Source organism: Mobula birostris, chromosome 6, assembly GCF_030028105.1.
Source record: "Mobula birostris isolate sMobBir1 chromosome 6, sMobBir1.hap1, whole genome shotgun sequence".
Lineage (NCBI taxonomy): Eukaryota > Metazoa > Chordata > Chondrichthyes > Myliobatiformes > Myliobatidae > Mobula > Mobula birostris.
The window spans coordinates 41,818,686-41,841,143 of record NC_092375.1 but is presented as its reverse complement, the minus strand read 5'-3'; the positions used below and the strand labels follow the sequence as shown (position 1 = coordinate 41,841,143).

The window sequence follows — 22,458 nt, the reverse complement described above, 5'->3', positions numbered from 1 at the left end:
GTAATGTACAGTGTTGTCAGTAATATTTTTCATTTTATCCATTCCCACTTTCACTAGATCCTATTTGCTGATGGGACTGTGAGCAGAAGTCCAGATTCTGGTCCAGTTTCCATTCTACAACCACCTTTAGTAACAAGAGAACAGCCTGAGATGAAAGTTCAAGAACCAAAGAATGAGAAAGAATTAAAAAGAGCCCTAAGTGATGAAGGAAATGAGAGAGGTAATAGTAAACTGATAACTACTTGTGTGGTTGATGTGGAACATATCCTGAGACAGTCCTGAGAAGTGACGTCACATATGTCTAGGTGTAATTTTTTATTACATGCATCCAATGACTTCATCATATGCAGGTTGAGTACCCCTTATCTGAAATTCCAAAATCCGAAAAACTCCAAAACCTTTTTGAGTGTTGACATGATGTCACAAATGGAAAATCCCACAAATCGCTGGGAAGGTTCCCAAGCGATGCATAGATATCTGCGCATCACAGACAGTTCTGAGAAGTGACCTCATATATGCCTGTGGAAACATTTTGTGGGAAAGGAAAGTAAGAAATATGAAAAATATGAAATGCAAATATATCATGTTACCAGAAATAAATTAAACCTTTTTTTTAAGCTTTCTATACACCAAAGCAGAGAAGTGGTTTGTGTACCGTAATTCTTCCAAGTAATGCACTAAGCACCAAGGATAAATTCAAATGAGGAAAGATCACTGAGGAACACAGATATTTCTGAATTTCATACCATTTATTTGTATTTTTTTTAAGGAAAGCGTGGTGACGTAGATCAATCTGCACCAAGAAATGATGCATCTTCTGCAATATATCCTCTACCTGGTACTTGGACAACCACCACACCAATTGGGTTAGTTATAGGAACAAAAGGGAAAGAAAAGTTGGATATAAAACCTATCTTAGTCTATAAAGCCACAGATCCAGGAACTGGAGAAGTAAGTGTAATCTATTTTAATGGCTTCAGTATTTCTACAGTTTTAAATCCCAGTTTTGTACCTCCTAATTACCCACTTACCAAATTTGTTGTGCTTGTTTACTAATCCCGCCCCACCCCACCCCAGATTTTCTCATTAGGCTACACTACTGATGCCACCCGATCTGCAGAATATTTCCTAAATTCTCTTCTATTTTTGAATATTTTCAGAATTCTCTTTTTAAAAACTTCCCATCTACTGCTTTGTTTTGCATCTCCATTTTAACATTTTTTTATTCTCATATACCATTATTTATCCTCTTCAAGATAAATAAGAATTCATTGCTCTCTCTTCAGTGGCAACATCAATTTTCTGTCATCTGGAAATTTTCATCTGCATAATAGGCAATACCTTTGTTCTCTCCACTTCCCTTCACTAAAAAATTTGATCCTGAATTTTCCATTTCTATTGAAAGATTATTGACCTGAAGTATTGACCTATTTCTTTCTCCTGCTGAATATCTTCAATAAATTACTTAACTATGCTTCAAGAAGAGGTGCTGTTGTGTGTATGTTTAGGAAGTTTCATTGTACTAATATAAATCCATTATAATGTTGTGCTTGCAGTTATATCACAAATGCAACCAAATGAAGTGAAAATTATTTTTGGTCAAGGTGGTTTCTTCATAGTTTATCCATCAAAATGACATTAAATATTGATTAATTTATAAATCTGCAACATAAGTAATTTAATTTGCAAGCCTGTCATGATTTAGTTCTTTACTAATAATTATATGTACTAAATGATTTCCAATGTAAAACTAATTGTCTTTATTTATGCCATTATTGTATTATTCAATTGGAATCATCAATTGAAGTTTTATTGCTTCATCTTGAAACTGATCACTATTATAGGTTAATTGCTGACACAAGTTTGTTATTGCTTTATCGACTTAACTTTCTATGCTTAGCATGCAAGTGGTAGATTGGTAACAATAATGTGACTTGTTTCTTCAAAGGGACCCAATATCTTCCAACATTGGCAGTTACATTTCTCTAAAATCAATGTATTGCTTATTATATTCAAATTCTGTCCGTAGCATGTTTGGTGAATTTAATTCTTGATATTATAAGAAAACAGCTCTGAACTCTCCACTATTTTAAGAAAATATGAAATTCTGATTAATTTTAATAGACTTTTGGAATCTAATATAGTAAAAGATACGTAATCCAGTATATGCCAAAGTTGACAGGTACCAGTTAAACAAATATCCAGATAATCCAGTGTCTCCCTGTACATCCCCTTAGCAATGTCCTGAGTCAGCACACTAGTTTCCTCAATGCTGTCCTTGCAGTCATCCAGCTGCTTCTCTAAAGTGCCAGTAACTGGAGCCTACTACTTAATGAAGCAGCAGTTACTTGAGCTATTAAGCTCAAGTTAGTTGCTTGAGCTATTAAGCTCAAGTTAGTGGCTACAGGTAGGCAGAAGTACAGTTGAATGCTTTGTTTATACTATTGAAAAATGGCAGCAGGACATGTGAAATCACTTAACAAAATAAATATATGTTGCCACAGGTAATGATTACAAGACAGGACAAGGTAGTTACTGTGTTTGGGAGTGACAACACCATCGTGGAGCATGCTGACGGAACCAGGATTACAACATTCTTTCAGGATGTATCAATCCCAGATGACAAGCTGCAAGATGAAACTGGTAAAAAAAATATAAGGGTCTCCTGTTAAACTGGCTATTTCTATTCACAAGATATTTGATTTGCATTCTTAACCTACTGGCATGTTAATATAGCATGCGTGTCTGCATAAATAAGAATTTATGCTATACTGTAGTGTGTGAAGTCCAATAGCTCAGACATTTATATCTGGAAAGACGGGAATGCTCTTTCCAGCATGCTTCAGATTTCCATCAGGAACACATTATGCAAGAACTATAAAAATTGATAGTTGTGTATTTAATTCAGCAAATCATCCCAAGAGGCTTTACAAGGAACATTACCAAATCAAATTTGGCATTAAATAATACAATAAGATATGAGTCCAACGACTTAGTCAAATCAATACAGAAAATATTGGGAATACTCAGGTCAGGTAGCATCTATTAAGAGACAAACAAAATTAACATAACCTTTCATTAGAACTGGGAAATCCTTGAGGTAAAGCTAGACACAGGGAAAGAGGGAAATGGGAAAGGAAAGGTGGTCTAGAATTCTAGATGAGTAAACTTAAAGGTAAACAGCAAGTGTAGTAGAAAAAGGGAAGTCATTAATTTACTCTTAAATTATGACAAAAATCATAACTTTATTTTCTTATTTTCCATTTCAAGCCATTTCTTAAAAGCCTTTTCCTCATTGCAACCAATCTATTCTACCAACAAAAGCTACATGGCTGAAAAGTTTAGAAAGATATGGATCAAACATGGACAAACGGAACTAGCTTGAATATGCATCTTGGTTGGCATCATTCTGTTTCTGTGCTGTATGACTTGATGTGTAGGGATGAAGGAGATTGCAGAAGTAGGATCAAAGCAAAGCAAGATGAGAAATAAAACTAGTGCCAATGTGGAATCAAGAGTCCAGGGGCAGTATGTTCCTGCAGGTTGAAGGGTAAACCTAGCCAGTTTAAGGAACTCTGCCTTACAAGAGATACTGAGCCTTAGGCAAAGAAAAAGAAGGAAGCATGCAATAGATTTAGCAGGTCAGGGATAAGCAAAATCCTTGGGGCTTAAAAAGATCAAAAATACACAAGAAATCAGGAGGGCAATGAAAACATATAAAATGGATCAGACAGGTAAAGTTAAGGAAATTCCCTAGGGTTTCTGTAGCTGTCTTGAGAGTAGAAGGTTAGCTCGGGAGAAAGAAAGACCTCTTAATCAGTAGGGCCACTTTTCTCTGAACCCACAGAAGATGGGTAGGATTTTTAACTTATTTTAAAAGTCCATAATGTATCTGCCTCAACCACGGCATCGGGCAGTGCATTCCAGGTACTCACCACTCATAAGTTTCAGGTACTCACTTGCATTTAAAGTGAGAGGTTCCTTTAAAATTACCACCTCTCACCTTAAATGCATGCCCTCTGGTATTAGGCTTTTCAACCTGGAGATGCCATCTGTGTACTCTATCTATGCATCTCATAATCTTATAAAACTCTATCCGATCTCCATTCAGCATCTACCTCTGCAGAGAATACAGCCTAAGTTAGTCCATCCTCTCATTTTAGCCCATGTCCTCTTCAGGCAGCAAGCTGGTAACCCTCTTCTTCCCACTCTCCAAAGCCTCAATATCCTTCCTATAATTGGGTGACCATAACTGTATGCTAGACTCCAGATGTGGCCTAATTAGAGTTTTATAAAGCTACAACATAATTTAGTGCTTCAATTAATAAAGGCAAGCATGCTATATGTCTTCTTAACCACACTATCAACCTTTGAAGCCACTTTCAGGGAGCTAATAACTGATTATGAGGAATCAGCATATTTTTGTGCCTGGAAAGTCATGTTTAACAAATCTTTTTGAATTTTTTGAGGAGGTAACCAAGATGGTAGATGAGGGTAGGGCAATATATGTTGTCTATTTGGACTGCAGGAAAAGTTTAACAAGGTCCAGCATGGTAGGCTGATTGGGAAGTTAAATCCTATGGAATCTAGAGAGAGCGGGTTAGATGGCTCAGAGGTTGAAAGCAAAGGGTAGTGGTTGAAGGTTGTTTCTCGAGTGGAGCTGGTGACTAGTGGTGTGCCACAGGGGTCTGTGTTGGATCATTTGTTCTACATTATTTATACAAATTATTTGGATATGAATGCAGATGATGTAATCAGCAAATTTCATGTCATCTACAAAATTAGAGCTGTTGTTGATGGTAAAGAAGATTATTATAGATTATAGGGGATCTTGAAAATTAGGGAATTGGGCTGAGGAGTAGCAAATGAATTTCAATACAGGTAAGCGTGACGTGATGCACTTTGGAAAGCCAAACCAGTACAGGACTTGCATTATAAGTGGTAGAGCACGCAGGAGTGTAATAGATCAGGGGACCTAGGACTAATGGAAAGCAACACCACAGATAGACAGGGAAGTGAAAAATCATTTAGCACATTGGCCTTCATCAGTCAGTACATTGAGTACAGGAGTTGGGATATTATGTTGCAGTTGTTTAAAATGTTTGTGAGGACACATTTGGAGTACTGTTCACCCTGTTATAGGAAAGAAGTGGTTAATCTGGAAAGGATGTAGCGAAGATTTACAAGGATGGTGCCAGGACTAGAGGATCTGAGTTATAGGGAGAAGTAAACCATGCTAGTGCTCTATTCTTTGAAAAGTGGGAGAATGAGGGATGACCTTGTAAAGTGTCTAAAATTATGATGGGCTTAGATGAGGTGGATGGTAAGATTCCTTTCCCCAGGAGGGTGAGGTGTCCAAAACTGTGGGATTTAGGTTTTGAAGGGAGGGAATTAAAAGGGACCTGAGGGGGCAACTTTTCCCACAGAGAGTCTGGTGAATATATAGAAGTGGTTGACAGGTAAAATATCAATAAGAGGTACAGGTAAATGGATCAGTACAACTTGGACAGATAGGGGCTGAATGCAGGAAATTGGGACTAGCTGACTGAGCACCTTGGTTGGTATAGACAAGTTGGACCAATGAGTCTGTATCTGAGCTGTACTCCTCTATGACTCTATAGCTCAATGTAGCTCAATAAACACTGGGGTATTGGATAAACAAGACAGCACAGATGGAGAGAAATGTTTTGGATATCCACAAGTTTACAGAGACTAAACATGAATCACGTTTAGCCATAATAACTATGTGGGTTAAAGATCCAACAGAACTTGAGCTGAGGCAGTGGCGAGACACTTATGCTAACAAAAGCATGGCATTTAGTCTGAGAAGCAAAAGCATTTACATTACTCAACCTATAGAATTCTGCCTATGAGCACTTACTTGAAAACCTAGTGGTACCAGTTTTCCCATTCCTTCAGGAGGGGAAACATCCAGTGTGAATAAATATAAATGTTTCTCAAAACAAAAATAAAACATTTCATTGTCATGCCATATCAGTGAGTTTTTGAACAATGTGTACACTTATTCGTGGAAGAGTAATAGCAGATAAGTATTAGAAAACCAGATTATCTGTGGTGTTACACATGCTTAGATTTGAATAATTCCTTGACGTTGCTGAACAAGCAACAAATAATGTAATGATTGTGATATAGCCAGGAAAAACCTGAGAAAGGGTTTGTATACAACAAATTATTCTATATTAATTTGGATACAGAAAAAAAGATAGATTGAAGAGAATAAGATAGAAATTAAATAGAATTAAAATAGAAAGGTAAAGTCAAAGTTAAACTTGAACATTTCAAAAATCTTCAGAATAATTGGGTTTCTTTCTTATTCACTTTTTGGCAAGAGATGTATGATGTTCATCAGCAATTATCACATCATTAAAAGATTATGCCTGAACTGTGAATTGTAAGACTTAACTTTCTACTGCTAGGTAATTATTCTGCAAAAGTAGCAACTTCATGAAAATCTAGCAGAGATTTTTGGTAAACTGTGATTTTTAGAAAGTTAAAGGCAAAATTGAAATAAATTAGTCATCACAATCTACAGACCTGCTTTTCATATGGTATCCCTATATCAGCATATTGGTGGAGCAGACTCGATGGGCTGAATGGCCGACTTCTGCTCCTTTGTCTTATGGAAAAAATATTGCTGCCTTATTTCCACATTATTAAAAACATACCGTTCAGAGACTTCCAGCAAAAACTACTTTCAAACTCTAAAATTAACCTCCCATTCTATTTATGATTTATTAAATTTTTAAGGAGTGGTTTTAATTCCAGCATGAACTAGGTGGCATGGAAAGACCAGCATGTTGTTATCAGCAGTCTTAAATCAATTTTAACTTGATTGACTGGCCTGCTTTCCAATTGTGTTGCAAATCTGGCATCTTGATCCCCTTCCACATGAAGGCATGAATTTTGCTCGACTCTGTCAGAGGTTTTGAGTGGAAGTACTGGTACATCTCAGGGTGTATCACAACTACCAGACAAAGGCAATATTTCAGACTTACACCAGGTTCTGTCGGGGGTTTCCAGGCTGAGCTCTGTCTTTGGACTCAGTGAAGGGTCACCTCGATATTTGTGTCTGGGGGTGGGGGGTACTCCTCTCAGATGCTGTGTTTGTTTAGATGATGAACAGGATCTACAAGTCTATTCATTTGAACAGGGATTGTACAGTTACACAGAAGGAAGATGAGAATAAGTTGTTTAATATTTAATAATTTAAAATAATTGAATATTTCAGTTGATCTTTCAAATATGACATTAAAATCTTATTTTATATTTTGTTGTTTTGTAAGAGACATTATGTTGACAACTGGAAGCAAGGTTTGGTCAGCCAAAGGCTTTCAGAAGAGTTTCATCAGCAAGATTTACTCTGTTCACATCAACTAATTACATTATTTTAACCCCTGTCTCTACACAGGCTGCTTCATCTGAGCAGAAATATAAGTCTTTCAGATCTGGAGCAAGAATTTGGGGGGGGAATGGAGAGTGTGGACAATGAGTGCTGGTGCCAACTCAACTCAGAAGATTTTACGACTATTTTTAAAGTTGCTCACAAAGTTAGATTATGAGAACACTCAGTCCTCGTTTATTGTCATTTAGAAAAGCATACATGCATTAAGAAATGATACGATGTTCCTCCAGAGTGATATCACAGAAAAACAGCACAAACCAAAGACTAACACTGACAGAACCACATAATTATAACATATAGTTACAGCAGTGCAAAGCAATACCATAATTTGATAAAGAACAGACCATGGGCATGGTAAAAAAAAAAAGTCTCAAGTCCCAATCGACTCCCGAGTCCCCGATAGCAGGCGGCAAAAGGGAGAAACTCCCTGCCATAAACCTCCAGGCACCGACAACTGCCAGTGCATTGGAAGAACCGACCACAGCCGACACTGGGTCCGTCCATCCGAAAACTCCAACACTCCGAGCCTCCGACCAGCCGCTCCGATACAGTCTCCCAAGCGCCATCCTCTGCCGAGCGCCTTTGACCTCACCTCGGCCGCCGAAACAAGCAAAGCCGAGGATTTGGGGCCTTCTGCTCGGGAGATTCCGGTTACCACACAGTAGCAGCGGCAGCGAAGTGGGCATTTCAGAAGTTTCTCCAGATGTTCCTCCGTACTCTCACGTCTGTCTTCGTCAAATCAGAATTGTGCACGGTACCCTACTTAACAGATTACAGATATCATTCACCGGAGAGGCCGTACGCGCTGTGTCGCGCCACCATCTTCTCGTCCTCCTCCTATACAAGGTTGGGATGTCAAAGGTGTACTATATCCTGATGGTGTGTTTTCTGTCTACTTGCTAATGCTTTTTGTTACTTTAATCAATATATAATCTTTCCCCGTCTGTCTGATGTTCCATAAAGACCGTGTTATCTCTGTCTCAGAGGCTGACGTCAGGCTGTTTTTCCAGAGGATGAACCCTTGCAAAGAGTATGGAGTATCTGGTAGGGCTCTGAAAATCTGTACCAATCATCTTGCGACAGAAGTTCCTACCTGCTTAAAAAAGGCAATCATTATACCAGTACCCAAAAAGAACAGGTTAAGCTGCCTTAATGACTATCATTCATTAGCACTTACAGTACATCTATGGTGATGAAGTGCTTTGAGAGGTTGGTTATGACCAGAATTAACTCCTATGTGAGCAAAGACCTGAACCCACTGCAATTTGCCTGTCGACACAATAGGTCTATGGTAGACGCAATCCCATTGCCTCTTCATTTGGCCTTGGATCATCTGGACAAAGCAAATACCTTTGTCCAGATGTTATTTATTGACTAGAACTTAGCATTTCACACAATCATTCCAACGGCTCTGATTGAAAAACTCCAGAAGCTGGGCCTCTGTATCTCCCTCTGCAACTGGATCCTTGACTTCCTAATCGGTAGACCACAATCTGTGTTGATCAGAAACAACATCTCCACCTCGTTGACAATCAACACTGGTGCACCTCAGGGGTGTGTGCTTAGCCCACTGTTCTACCCTCTCTACACCCATGACTGTGTGGCTAGGCACAGCTCAAATGTCATCTAGAAACCTGCTGACAATACAACCATTGTTGGCAAAATTTCAGATGGAGACGAGAGGAGGTACAGGACTGAGATATATCAGCTAGTTGAGTGGTGTTGTAGCAACAACCTTGCACTCAACATCATTAAAACCAAAGAACTGATTGTGGACTTTAGAAAGGGTAAGACAAGGGAACACCTACTAATCCTCATAGAAGGATCAGAAGTGGAAAGAGTGAACAATTTCGAATTCCTGGATGTCAATATCTCTGAGGATCTAACCTGGACCCAACATATTGATGCAGCTACAAGAAGGCACAACAGTGGCTATATTTCACTGCATCACAATCTGGTATGGAAAACTACTGCACAGGACTGAATTAAACTGCAGAGAGTTGTAAACTTACTTAGCTCCATCATGAGCACTAGTCTCCGTAGTATCCAGGTCATGTTCAAGGAGTGATGCCTCAAAAAAGTAGTGTCCATCATTAAGGACCTCTGTCACCCAGGTCATGCTTTGTTTTCCCAGCTACCATCAGGAAGGAGGTACAGAAGCAAAAGGCACACACTGAATGATTCAGGAGCAGCTTCCCTGCTATCCAATTTCTGAATGGACATTGAACCCATGAACATTACCTCACTACTTTTTTATTTCTATTTTTGCACTCATTACTTTAATATATATTAAATAGTTGAATTAAGGCATTGATCGTGTGGGTAGTCAGAGGCTTTTTCCCAGGTCTGAAATGGCTAACACGAGAGGGCACAGTTTTAAGGTGCTTGGAAGTAGGTACAAAGGAGATGTCAGAGGTAAGTTTTTTACACAGAGAGTAGTGAGTACGTGGAATAGGCTGCCGGCAACGGTGGTAGAGGTGGATACAATAGGGTCTTTTAAGAGACTACTGGATAGGTACATGGAGCTTAGAAAAATAGAGGGCTATGGGTAACCCTATGTAATTTCTAAAGTAAGTACATGCTCAGCATGGCATTGTGGGCCGAAGGGCCTGTATTGTGCTGTAGGTTTTCTATGTTTCCATATACTTACTGTAATTCATGTTTTTTCTCTCTTATTGTGTATTACGTTGTACTGCTGCTACAAAGTCAACAAATTTCACAATATCTGCCAATGTTATTAAATCTGATTCTGATTCTAAAGGTTTCAGTGAACCAAGTTAGGAAGGGAATAACAGAAACTATGAGACCAGTGATCCTAGCAAGTATCCTTCCAAAGTTACAGTGTACTGGCATCAGCCTGTAGTTTAATACAAATTGAAATTTAATGATTTTGCCAGTGCAACATATGTGAGAACAAGATTATGAAGGATATACAATTCTGGAATCCTACTAGGATACTTATTGTCACATAAAATTAGACAAATTTCTGTGCTTGAGCAGATTCAAAATTAGAAGCCCACTGGAAATCCATCCCCAAAAGTGAATAATATCCTTCCTGTAAACCATGAATTTTTCAACAAATATAAAATCCTGGTTTTTGCTTTTATATTTAAATACAATTAACCACTTAAATGTTTTCACAGAGGTAATCCCAGAAAAGGTGACTAGGTGTGTTAAATGCATAAAGGTGGAGTGCATGGGATTTGCCACTGTTTTAATGAACTGGGATGACTGCACGTGTTCTGCAGTATTTGGAAATGGTACGACCATCATTGCCAAGCCTCAGGGCATTTACCAGGTATCGTGGCAACAATATTATTTTTAATTTCAGTTTTTAATATGAGTATTAAACCAAAGCAATGATTTCTTAAGCAAATATGCAGTTTATTTTAGTTAAATACTTTGGTGACCTTCAAACGTTGCTTGTGAAAAGGATAGACAATTGTAATGTACATAGCAACTGTTAGTTCATGATTATCTTTCACCTTTAATTCTTAGTTAATCTTGAACGCCATGATCTTATTCCTCATTAGTAAAAAAATGGATAGAATTTGCTGTCTTAAAGGTTGCTCACTGAATTCCACACATTGTGGGAGTCATGGTTAAAATCAAGATCATTACACTTCCATCTTTCCTATTGCCATTATTTATTTGACTGAAATAGTGCAAGTAGAAGAGGGAAAATGACAAACAAAAAGATTATCACCTAGAACTTTGCTTGCTGCAGAACTATCTTACTTTCAGAGTATCACACCTACAGAGTGTCTACACCAAATTTGCACATTCACAACATTAGAAATACTTCTGACATGGACATCAGCAAATGGCTAACTTGCCAGATATTTCTGGTAGCTTTACAAAATTGCCAGAAGGAACACAGTAAATTAGCAGGCCATTGTCGTTTAAAAGTTTCTCTTTCTTCTTTGTTCCAACCCACACAATTGAATGTCTCTTTGACAATATTACTATGAAACTGACTGCATTTACTATTGCATGTCGCATCATTGGTACTTACAGGTGCTTGCCAGCTGAATCAACTACACGTAAAGCAGGGGTTCCCAACCTGGGATTCATGTACCCCTCAGTTAATGGTAGGGATCCATGGCATAAAAAAGGCTGGGAACACTTCATTTAAAGGATTAATAGTCTGGTATAACACATGACTTCCTCTTTTGAAGGGAAAGTTGTTTACATTATCCATGTTGATACAGAATGCCAATTTTTCCATAAAGGAATGTTGGTACAGCCAACCAAGAACACTGTCTGTCGAAATACATTCATGAGCTTACAGTATGTGGAGCACCAAGAGCTTAAAATGGCAGAAAATTATAGAAGAGTACTGAAAGCATAGAGGTGAAATTTAAAGAGAAACTTGGAAATCAATGAGAGCCTATGAGAAGGTACTTGCGAACAAAATTGGACAAAGACATGTTATTATAAGTACATGATGGGCAGGAGAATATATGGGCTATGATAAAGGTTAATTCTGGAATAAGTTCAAAGTAAATTTATTATCAAAGTATGTACATGTCACCACATGCCACCCTGATGTTTGTTTTCTTGTACGCATACTCAGTCAGTCCAAACACCATAATAGAATCAATGAACATAAGAACATAAGAAATAGGAGCAGGAGTAGGCCATCCGGCCCATCAAGCCTGCCCCGCCATTCAATAAGATCATGGCTGCTCTGTCCGTAAACTCAGCTCCCTCTACCTGCCTTTTCCCCATAATGCTTAATTCTCTTACTATGATAAAAACCTATCTAACTGTATCTTAAATATATTTAGTGAGGAATCCTCAACTGCTTCCCTGGGCAGAGAATTCCACAGATTCACCACTCTCTGGGAAAACCAGTTTCTCCTCATTCCATCCTAAATCTTCTCACCTGAATCTTGAGGCAATGTCCCCTAATTCTAGTCTCAACTACCAATGGAAACAACTTTCCTACTTCTATCTTATCTATCCTTTTCAAAATTTTGTATGTTTCTATAAGATCCCCTCTCATTCTTGTGAATTCCAGAGAGTATAGTCCCAGGTGACTCAATCTCTCCTCATAGGTTAACCCCTTCATCCCTGGAATCAACCTGGTGAACCTCCTCTGCACTGCCTCCAAAGCCAGTATATCCTTCCTCTAGTATGGAGACCAGAACTGCACACAGTACTCCAGGTGCGGCCTCACCAGTACCCTGTATAGTTGCAGCATGACCTCCCTGCTCTTGAATTCAGTCCCTCTCGCAATGAAGGCCAACAATTCATTTGCCTTCTTAATAACCTGTTGTACCTGCAAGCCAACTTTTTGCGATTCATGAACAAGCACTCCCAAGTCCCTCTGCACAACAGCATGCTGCAACCTTTCACCATTTAAATAATAATCTGCTCTTCTATTATTCCTTCCAAAGTGGATGATCTCGCATGAAAGACCATACCCAACAGGGCAGATAAACAACTTGTGTGCAAAAGACAGCAAACTGTGCAAATACAGAAGAAAAAAAAGAAATAATAATAAATATCACAAACATGAGATGAATAGTTCTTGAAAGTGAATTCATAGGGGTTGTAGGAACAGTTCAGTGATGGGGCAAGTGAAGTTGGTTCAAGAGCCTGATGGTTGAGGGGTAATAACTGTTGCTAAGCCTGGTGGTGTGAGTCCTGAGGCTCTTGATGGCAACAGCATGACCCGAGTGGTGGGGTCCTGATGATAATTATAACCCATATGTAGAGGTGTAGTTATGGGCCTAGCTTTTTAATAAGTACTTGGCCTTCAAAGAAGAGTGAGATGACACTAATGATATAGTTAAGGAGGAAGTTTAAATATTAGATGAGTTTTTTTTTTAAAGCAAAACAAGTACTAATAGTTTTAACATATTTGAAAGTGGATAAATTGTCAGACTGTTAAAAGAAGTATTGGAGGAAGTACAGAAGCTCTGAGTATAAACTTTCCTAGCTACGAGAATGGTGCTAGAGGATTCCTAATATTGTACCATTGTTTAAAAATAGATGAAGTGAGAAAGCAAGTAATTTCAGTTTTTTAACTTTGATAGTCAAAATGTTGCATTCAATTCTGAGGAGTATTAGAATATGTTAGAACATACAGTACTGGAACAGGCCCTTAGGCCCACAATATCTATGCAGACCATTATGCCGAATTTCATGTATATGATCTATGTCCCTCCATTCCCTGCATGTTCATGTGCTTCTTAACACTAGCACCCCAGCAGCATATTCAATGCACCCACCACATTCCATGTTTAATAAAAAAAATTACCCTACACATCTCTTTAAAACTTCCCCCTTTCACTTTAAAGCTATATCCTTTAGTACTTGTCATTTCTACATGGGGAAAAAGACTCTAACTATCTGCCATATTTATGCCTCTCGTAATTTTATGAACCTTTATCAGGTCTCTCCTCGACTTCAAGCTCCCCAAAGAAAACAATCCAAGTTTGGTCAACCTTTCCATATAGCTAATACTCCAATCCAGGCAACATCCTAATGAACCTCTTCTGCACCATCTCCAAAGCGTCCACATGTTCACCTCAAGATGCTTGTGTCAAGCATGATACCCAATTAAACTAAATATCTTCTGCCTGCACATGATCCATATCCCTTCATTACCTGAATATTCATGTTTCTGCCTAAAATCCTCTTAAACACTGCTATCATATCCGCTTCCACCGATACCCATGATAGCTCATACCAGGCACCTAACACTCCCTGTGGGGGGGGGGGGAGAAACACCTTGCCTTGTATATCACCCTTCAAAACTCTCGTCAAGGCCCCAGTGATCTCCCCTCAAATTCAAGTTCATTACCAATGACACAACACACACAAAATGCTGGTGAACGCAGCAGGCCAGGCAGCATCTCTAGGAAGAGGCACAGTCATCGTTTTGGGCCGAGACCCTTCGTCAGGACTAACTGAAAGAAGAGATAGTAAGAGATTTGAAAGTGGGAGGGGGAGGGGGAGATCCGAAATGATGGGAGAAGACAGGAGGGGGAGGGGTGGAGCCAAGAGCTGGACAGGTAATTGACAAAAGGGATACAAGGCTGGAGAAGGGAGAGGATCATGAGATGGGAAGCCTAGGGAGAAAGGAGGAGGAAGGGGAGCCCAGAGGATGGAGAGCAGGCAAGGAGTTATAGTGAGAGGGACAGAGGGAGAAAAAAAGAGAGAAAAAAATTGGAAAAAAATAATAATAAATAAATAAATAAGGGATGGGGCATGAAGGGGAAGAGGGGCATTAATGGAAGTTAGAGAAGTCAATGTTCATGCCATCAGGTTGGAGGCTACCCAGACAGAATATAAGGTGTCGTTCCTCCAACCTGAGTGTGGCTTCATCTTGACAGTAGAGGATGCCGTGGATAGACATATCCAATGACGTTTGTTGTTTTGTGGCAGCAGTACAGTGTAATACATAAAATATACTCTTGCATTTCTCAATAATTAAGTATTAGACCCTGTATACTTATCCACCACCTTGTTCTTTATTAGACTCAGCACCACCTCTTCCTTGCTCAACATACTCTAGATTATTAGCTTCCCTATATAATCTCACTGCCTTCATTGTTCTTCTCCTTAGTGAATGTCAATGTGAAGTACTTATTCAGTACCTTGCCCATACCCTCTGGCTCCAGGCATAAATTCCCTCCTTTATTCTTGAGTGGTCCTACTTTCTTAAGCTTTCTTTCCTCTTTTTTTAATGTATGTATAAAATATCTTTGGATTTTCCTTATTTCTTCTCATCAAGGGCCTTTTGGCCCTCCTAATTTATTTTGAGTTCTTTCCTGCTTTCCTCATACTCCTTAAGGGCACTGTCTGATGTCTGCTTCTAAAATCTTACATATGCTTCCTTTTTATTTTTATCAAATTTACAATATTTCCCATCATCTACAGTTCCCTTACCTTGTCATTTGGCCTTTAAACAACTGCCACTGTCAGGCTATAAGAAATATTATAATCCTTAATTGCAAAAAACACAGATATTGGCATGGATTTGTCAAGGGAAGGTTTTGTCTTACGAATTTAATTGAACGTTTTGAGGATGCAAATAGGGTTTGATGTGGTTGGAGCATTTGATAAAGTTCACATTGATTTTACAGACTCCCAACTGGAAAACTTGGTCCAAAAAAAAGTAAATGCCCATAAAATCCAAAGAAGAGAGGAAAATTGGATTTAAAACTGACTTAGTGGCAGAAAGTAAGGGCAACACATGGCAGGTGCTTTTGTGACTGTAAAGCTTTTCCTGATAGGTTCCACACACATTCTTTTGCTTTTCATAATATTAATGACTTAAGTAAATGAAGGTTTACAACTTTTTATAAAGCATTTATAGGTGACACAAAATTTAGCCAAGTTATTGGCAGTGAGGAGAAAGTGACTACAAAAATATATAGATGGTGGGATCAAATGGGTGGTGAAATGCAATTCACTTTGGAGAAATGTGACAATATATTTTTTGAAAGGTGCATGTGGAAAAGAAATATACAGAAAGTGCAGAATATTGTGTGGTGTGGTGGAACAGGGGCCTTGTAATGTTAGTCAACAGATAAGAGGCAGATTTTTTTTAAACAAAGCACAAGAAAAACTTTTGCATTAGATTCAAAGATTCAAAGTATGTATGCAGTATACAACCCTGAGAATAGTCTTCCCCATAGACAGCCACAAAACAAAACCACCATGGAAACCATTCAAAGAAAAACAGCCAACACACCAATGTGCAAAAAGAAAACAAATTGCACAAACAGCAACAAAAAAAAGAATGAAATATACAGAACATAAAACAAAAAATTCAAAGATTCCAGGCATATTCAGTTCAGCTCAGTATTTGTTATCCGCAGGCTGCCTGGATTCAAAGTTGCCCAAAATAACAACAAAAAAAGAAGCGATCAGAAACCAGAACCACATCATACTATGAACTACAGAATCCAATCCACAAACTGCGTTGAATAAACCTTTCCCAATACCCAGAACCTGGCATCATTCACTGATAGGATCGAGGGAGAGAGAGACCATTCAAACGCAGGGACCTCCCTCTGGCAGCAGTGAGCAAGAGGTGGGAAGATGGTGCTGTACACTCTCTTGCCTTCCACACTCGGCTCAATGTTTTTTAATCTTCCTCGGTGCTTTAATTGGTGAGATCTGTGAGAAATGGAGCTCTCCGGTCTTATTGATGCCGAGGCTGCATGCTTCATGGAACCCCCCCCGCCCCCCGGCGAAAGCAAAGCACCAGATAACTCAATGAGCTTGAAAACACACCACCAAAGTGCTGATGAAAGGCTCCAACAGTAGCAGAACTACATTTGAAAGAAAAAGAAGATGTAAAAGAAATGAAAGAAGTAGTATCTTGAATCATCTAGAGGATATCACCCTGGTCGCATTGTCCACTGGTGCCATCTTCTTCTGGAAACCTATACCAGAATGTAGCCAAAGTTTAGAATATAAAAGCAATAAGGTAATGCTGGAACTACATATATTTGTGGTTCTATCATAGCTTGGACGCAATTCTGAGTAGCACATTAGAAGGAAAATGTGATTGTACCAGAGGGGGTATAAGGAAACATGAGGATGATGAATAATAATTATGTGTAAAGATTTATCAAGGTGGGATTATTTTCTTTGGAGCAAAGGAAGATTTAATTGAAGTGCATAAATTGAAGGGTTTCAAAAAGGAGTTCCCAACCTGAGGTCCATAGATCCCTCAGTTAATAGTAAGGGTCTATGGTATTAAATGGAAAGGAGCTACTTTCTCTAACATAAGAATCAAAACAAAATATTGGTTCAAGGATTAGAGGTAAAAATGGGAAACTGGTGGTCGTCTGGAGTTCACTGCTTGAAAGGGCAGTAGAGGCAGGAACTCTCAGCACCTTTAAAACACATAGAGGTGTAGTCTTAGGCAATACACAAAATGCTGGAGGAACTCAGCAGACCAGGCAGCATCTACGGAAAAAAGGAAACAGTCGGCCCCTCGGGCTAAGACCCTTCATCAGGTCTCGCCCCGAGGCATTGACTGTTTGCTCTTTTGCATAGATGCTGCCTGGTCTGCTGAGTTCCTCCGGCGTTTTGTGATTTGCTTTGGATTTCCAGCATCTGCAGATTTTCTCATGTTTGTGATGTGCGCTTACCCTTGTTACCTACAGGATAAGGATGATGTGATACAAGGTGTAATTAGTCTAGGCAGCTCTTTTTTGGCTGGTGCAAACACATTCTGACTGTCACAGATTTGCAATATTCTTACAGATTGACTGCTTAGATTTGAAGGGCTAAGAAGTCTTTCTGCTCTGTTCTTCGGTAAATTGGTGCTTTTTGGCCTGGAAAAAAAAACAAGCTTCCCTTTTGATCGGAGTAATTTTCAATGCTGACACTTTAATCTGCTTACTTTCTGTTTTTGCATTTCAGGTTTTTCCAGCAAGTGTAGGGAGTCTTTTAATTGACCAGGATGGATGTGCTATATACACATCGGGAACTAATAATGATATTGTAAAACACTCTACTATCAATCCTACAGAACTTCAGCCTGGTGCTTATTTTATGAAATGTAACTCACCAATTATCTGTGAGGTCATAGATCCTGAGGGAAATTATTTCCAGGTGATGTAATATACAATTAAAAATCTGTGCTCAACTCACCAAGTTTTTATGTCCCAGTCATAGGCATCTTATCTAACTGATTAAATGCTAAAATGAATAAAATAGTAGTTCAAGGAAGAATTACTTTGGTTATAATGATGATTAAAGGATTTTATATGTTGTCATGGTAATATTCTATTTTAATTTGCATTAAGTATTCTGAGAGTTCCACATAATAAATTTAGGCTCACAGGAATTTTGCATTGGGGGTAAATTATTGGTCCGAGTCTTTTGTTGGAGAATGAGCAAGAATGATTAGAAGGGAATGGAGAAATTACAGACTGTCGTTTCTGATGAAGTTAAGATGATGAATAATATTGCCATATCTGGAATAACATTTGTATAATAAAGCTGTTCTACTCTATTTTAATAACATTTTGTATTATAAAAACTTCTGTTACCAGTAACTATTACAAATTCATATACAGTATGGCAAATAGAGGTATAAGAATAATTCAAGCTTGTTTCATTTTATGCATTAGGTAATGTTAGATGGGAATATATTTGCTGCAGTCCACAGTGACGAACAAAAGAGAAAAGATGACCAAAGGATTAAACATGAACCCATCACTTATACCAAACATGCCCCAAGGTTTGTTACAAATTTACGTTTTTTTTTACTTGGAAGAACTTTATAAGACAGTCAGCGCATAGCACCCACACATAGAGTAAATACAGTACATTAAATATCTGAGCTTTTGTCTGTAAAGGCCAATAGATCAATAGTGTTATTTCAGATCTGCCCCAAATCCATTTTAGTTTTACCTGTTGGTCCGTTAATATAAATGAAGTTTGAAAACATTGATCTACCAACTCCACAACAGTTGTTGATGCTTGAATGGGTTTTTGATCCAATTTAATACTGTTGCCATTTTCATGATCTTAGGATAGTAGTTGGTTGATTTAATTAAATATAAGGCACTCTTGCTTCTCTGGCAGAAGTATAAAATTAAAACTAACTAAAAGTATCTAGGAATCTTTGGGTTTTGAGGGATTGATGGTGGCTAATCTGAATATGGCTCAAGTATCTGCCCATTTGGACATTTCTTTTAATTATCATTTGAAAATATAAACCTAGTTTTGCACTGCTGGACTTGCAACAGCAATGCTTGTTAGTCATTATTTCTTTGGTAGTCATCATGCTTATTAAGTCATATGACTTGTTTTGCATATTGATACCTCCCTAAATTAGATCCATAATTCAGCAATATTGCAACTGCATGTGTGATTCCATCCTGTTGATAGTAGCTAGCTGTGTACCTTGGGCCTGTGTCACCATATAACTAGCAATTGTACTGTCCTTTAAGTTGTAATATGAAATATATATCTAATGTAACATTGATTTGTTTCAAACATCAGATTGTTTATTCTGCATGCCGATGGCTCAGGAACTGAACTACTACGATCAAGAGATGTAGAAGAATACATATATCAAGCATCCTCCAATTCAACTACTGCAGTCTTGAAAGAACAATTGCCAGAATATCCAGGTCTCAAGACAAATACTAAGATTTTTTTGGTCTTGTTCTGAAGCACACTTACTGTAAAGTTACACAACTTTTGTGATTTACTTCATAGTAATTTTGACTGCAACGTCTTTGGCTATTTTGGTAGCTGCAGCACTTCGGCATAATTATTTGTCTTTCCTTTAAGTATGTGAAATGCTTTTCCTCTGCATATTTCAACCTCTCTAATGTACGGGTTCCCAACCTGAGGTACATGGACCCTTTGGTTAATGATAAGGGTCCATGACATTTGGGAGCCCCTGCTCTAATGAATATTCCTTTCATATTTATGTATCATTACATTAATCTTGATTAATCAGACACATGTTAGAACTTGAGCTTGGGAAGTTAGAGGTACAGCAAGTATAGGCAGGATGGTAGTTAAGGCAGTGCAATGTTCCTCCTTAAGGAGATGTGAGATTTCAGGATAATTAAGAGTGTCCCTGATGACTGCATCTACAGGAAGTGCACCCAACTTCAGCTCCTGACTGACAAGGTCAAGGAACTGGATCTGAAGCTGAATGTTCCCAGGACCCTTTGAGAGGCTGAAAATGTCATAGATGAGACTTTTACTGAGGTGGTCACCCCAGAGTGCAGGCTTCAGGTAGTAGATGGGTGACAACCCACCAGGAGAAGTAAGGGGAATAAGCAGTCAGTGAAGGGTTCCTCTGTGGCTATTCCCCTCAGCAACAAGTACACCCATATGCCAGTGAGGGCATGAATAGGATAATTTGGCAGATGAATGTGTAGCTGAGGAATTGCTGCAGGGAGCAGGGTTTCAGATTTCTGGTTCATTAGGGTTTCTTCTGGGGAAGGTATGAACTGTACAAAAAGGAAGGGTTACACCTGAACCCAAGGGGACCAGTACCTTGCAGGCAGGTTTGCTAGAGCTGTTGAGGAGTGTTTAAACTAATTTGGGAACTGGAGTGATATAGCTGAGGATGGGGTAGTTGATATTCAAGTAGATGCAGGGTATAGTGATTCTGTGAGGAAGGACAGGCAAGTGATAGGACAAAATTACAGTCAGTGGGATGAGTTGTAGCACAACATGGGGGCAAAATCAAGCAGGACTGAAGGTGTTATATTTGAATGCAGTCAGTATACAGGGTAATGTAGATGATGTATAGTGCGTTTAGAGATTGGCGGGTATGACTTTGTGGGAATCACTGAGTCATTGCTGTGAGAAGATCATAGTTAACCTCTAAGGATACACATTGTGTTAAAAGGACAGGCAGGTAGGCTGAGTGGGAGTGGTGGCTCTGTTGGTAACAATTATTATTCCAAACAAAAGATGAAATAATAGAATCAACCTGATCAAAAAACTTCTTAGTTTAAAAAAAAGGAATATTTTGAAATACATATAAAAATTTTGGTAAAATCATCATTTTAACTGCATGAATTCAGCCGGCTAACGAAAGTGTAAGTGGATTCCATCTACAAAATAATTGCTTCATAAAATCCACTAAAGGAACCAAATTAGCTCTATAAAAGTCTCTGTGATTTTTAGTGATAATAATACCTAAATATTTAAAAGAGTCTGTAACTTTAAAAGGAATGTCAGGATGTATAGAAGCAGAATCATTTAGAGGAAATAATTCACTTTTATGAAGGTTTGGTTTATATCCTGAAAACTTTCCAAATTCATTTAACAATTTCAATAAACTAGGAATGGATTCTTCAGGATTCGAAACATAAACTGAGAGATCATCAGCATAAAGGGAGATCTTATGAATAGTCCCATTTATGAAAATTCCATGGATATCTTTAGCTTCACGAAGTGTAATGGCCAAGGGTTCCAACACCAAATTAATTAACAAGGGACTTAACGGACATCCCTGTCTCGTACCCCGCAAGAGTCAAGAAAAAGGAGATTTGCAATTATTAGTAATAACAGTAGCAATAAGGCTTTTATATATCATTCTAATCCACTTATTAAAATTAATACCAAAGTCAAATTTCTCTAAAATGTTAAATAAGTATTTCCATTCAACTCTGTCAAATGCCTTTTCAGCATCAAGAGATACAACAAATTTTTCAAGACTTTTACATTGAACTTTATAAATCTCAGTTTCCAGCTGATCCTTCTAAAATGAATGCCTTTTTACAAAAGATTGATTTTCCTAGAATTTCTGTTGAAAATCAACAAACTCTTGATACTCCTATTACTGAAAACGAAATTCAGAAAGCTATTCTTTCAATGCAATCTGGTAAAGCAAACAACACACATAAAAGTTGCTGGTGAACGCAGCAGGCCAGGCAGCATCTCTAGGAAGAGGTGCAGTCGACGTTTCAGGCTGAGACCCTTCATCAGGACTAACTGAAGGAAGAGTGAGTAAGGGATTTGAAAGTTGGAGGGGGAGCGGGAGATCCAAAATGATAGGAGAAGACAGGAGGGGGAGGGATGGAGCCAAGAGTTGGACAGGTGATAGGCAAAAGGGATACGGGGATACGAGAGGATCATGGGACAGGAGGTCCGGGAAGAAAGACAAGGGGGGGGGGGACCCAGAGGATGGGCAAGGGGTATATTCAGAGGGACAGAGGGAGAAAAAGGAGAGTGAGAGAAAGAATATGTGTATAAAAATAAGTAACAGATGGGGTACGAGGGGGAGATGGGGCATTAGCAGAAGTTTGAGAAGTGAATGTTCATGCCATCAGGTTGGAGGCTACCCAGACGGAATATAAGGTGTTGTTCTTCCAACCTGAGTGTGGCTTCATCTTTACAGTAGAGGAGGCCGTGGATAGACATGTCAGAATGGGAATGGGATGTGGAATTAAAATGTGTGGTCCTGCTTTCTCTGGCGGACAGAGCGTAGATGTTCAGCAAAGCGGTCTCCCAGTCTGCGTCGGGTCTCGCCAATATATAAAAGGCCACATCGGGAGCACTGGACGCAGTATATCACCCCA

The 22,458-nt window shown here is 38.7% G+C and overlaps 1 protein-coding gene across 11 annotated transcripts in view; it reads left to right on the top strand.

The window, feature by feature from the left end:
- The window catches only part of spag17 (sperm associated antigen 17), a 287,464-nt gene that overhangs the window by 182,001 nt on the left and 83,005 nt on the right, over window positions 1-22,458 (top strand). For all 11 annotated transcript variants that reach the window (XM_072260331.1, XM_072260332.1, XM_072260334.1 and 8 more), the window contains 7 exons: window positions 58-220; window positions 770-951; window positions 2,505-2,643; window positions 10,567-10,721; window positions 17,819-18,010; window positions 18,532-18,641; window positions 19,409-19,539. In XM_072260331.1, coding sequence (XP_072116432.1) covers window positions 58-220; window positions 770-951; window positions 2,505-2,643; window positions 10,567-10,721; window positions 17,819-18,010; window positions 18,532-18,641; window positions 19,409-19,539 — 1,072 coding nt within the window. The remainder of the gene's footprint in view (window positions 1-57; window positions 221-769; window positions 952-2,504; window positions 2,644-10,566; window positions 10,722-17,818; window positions 18,011-18,531; window positions 18,642-19,408; window positions 19,540-22,458) is intronic.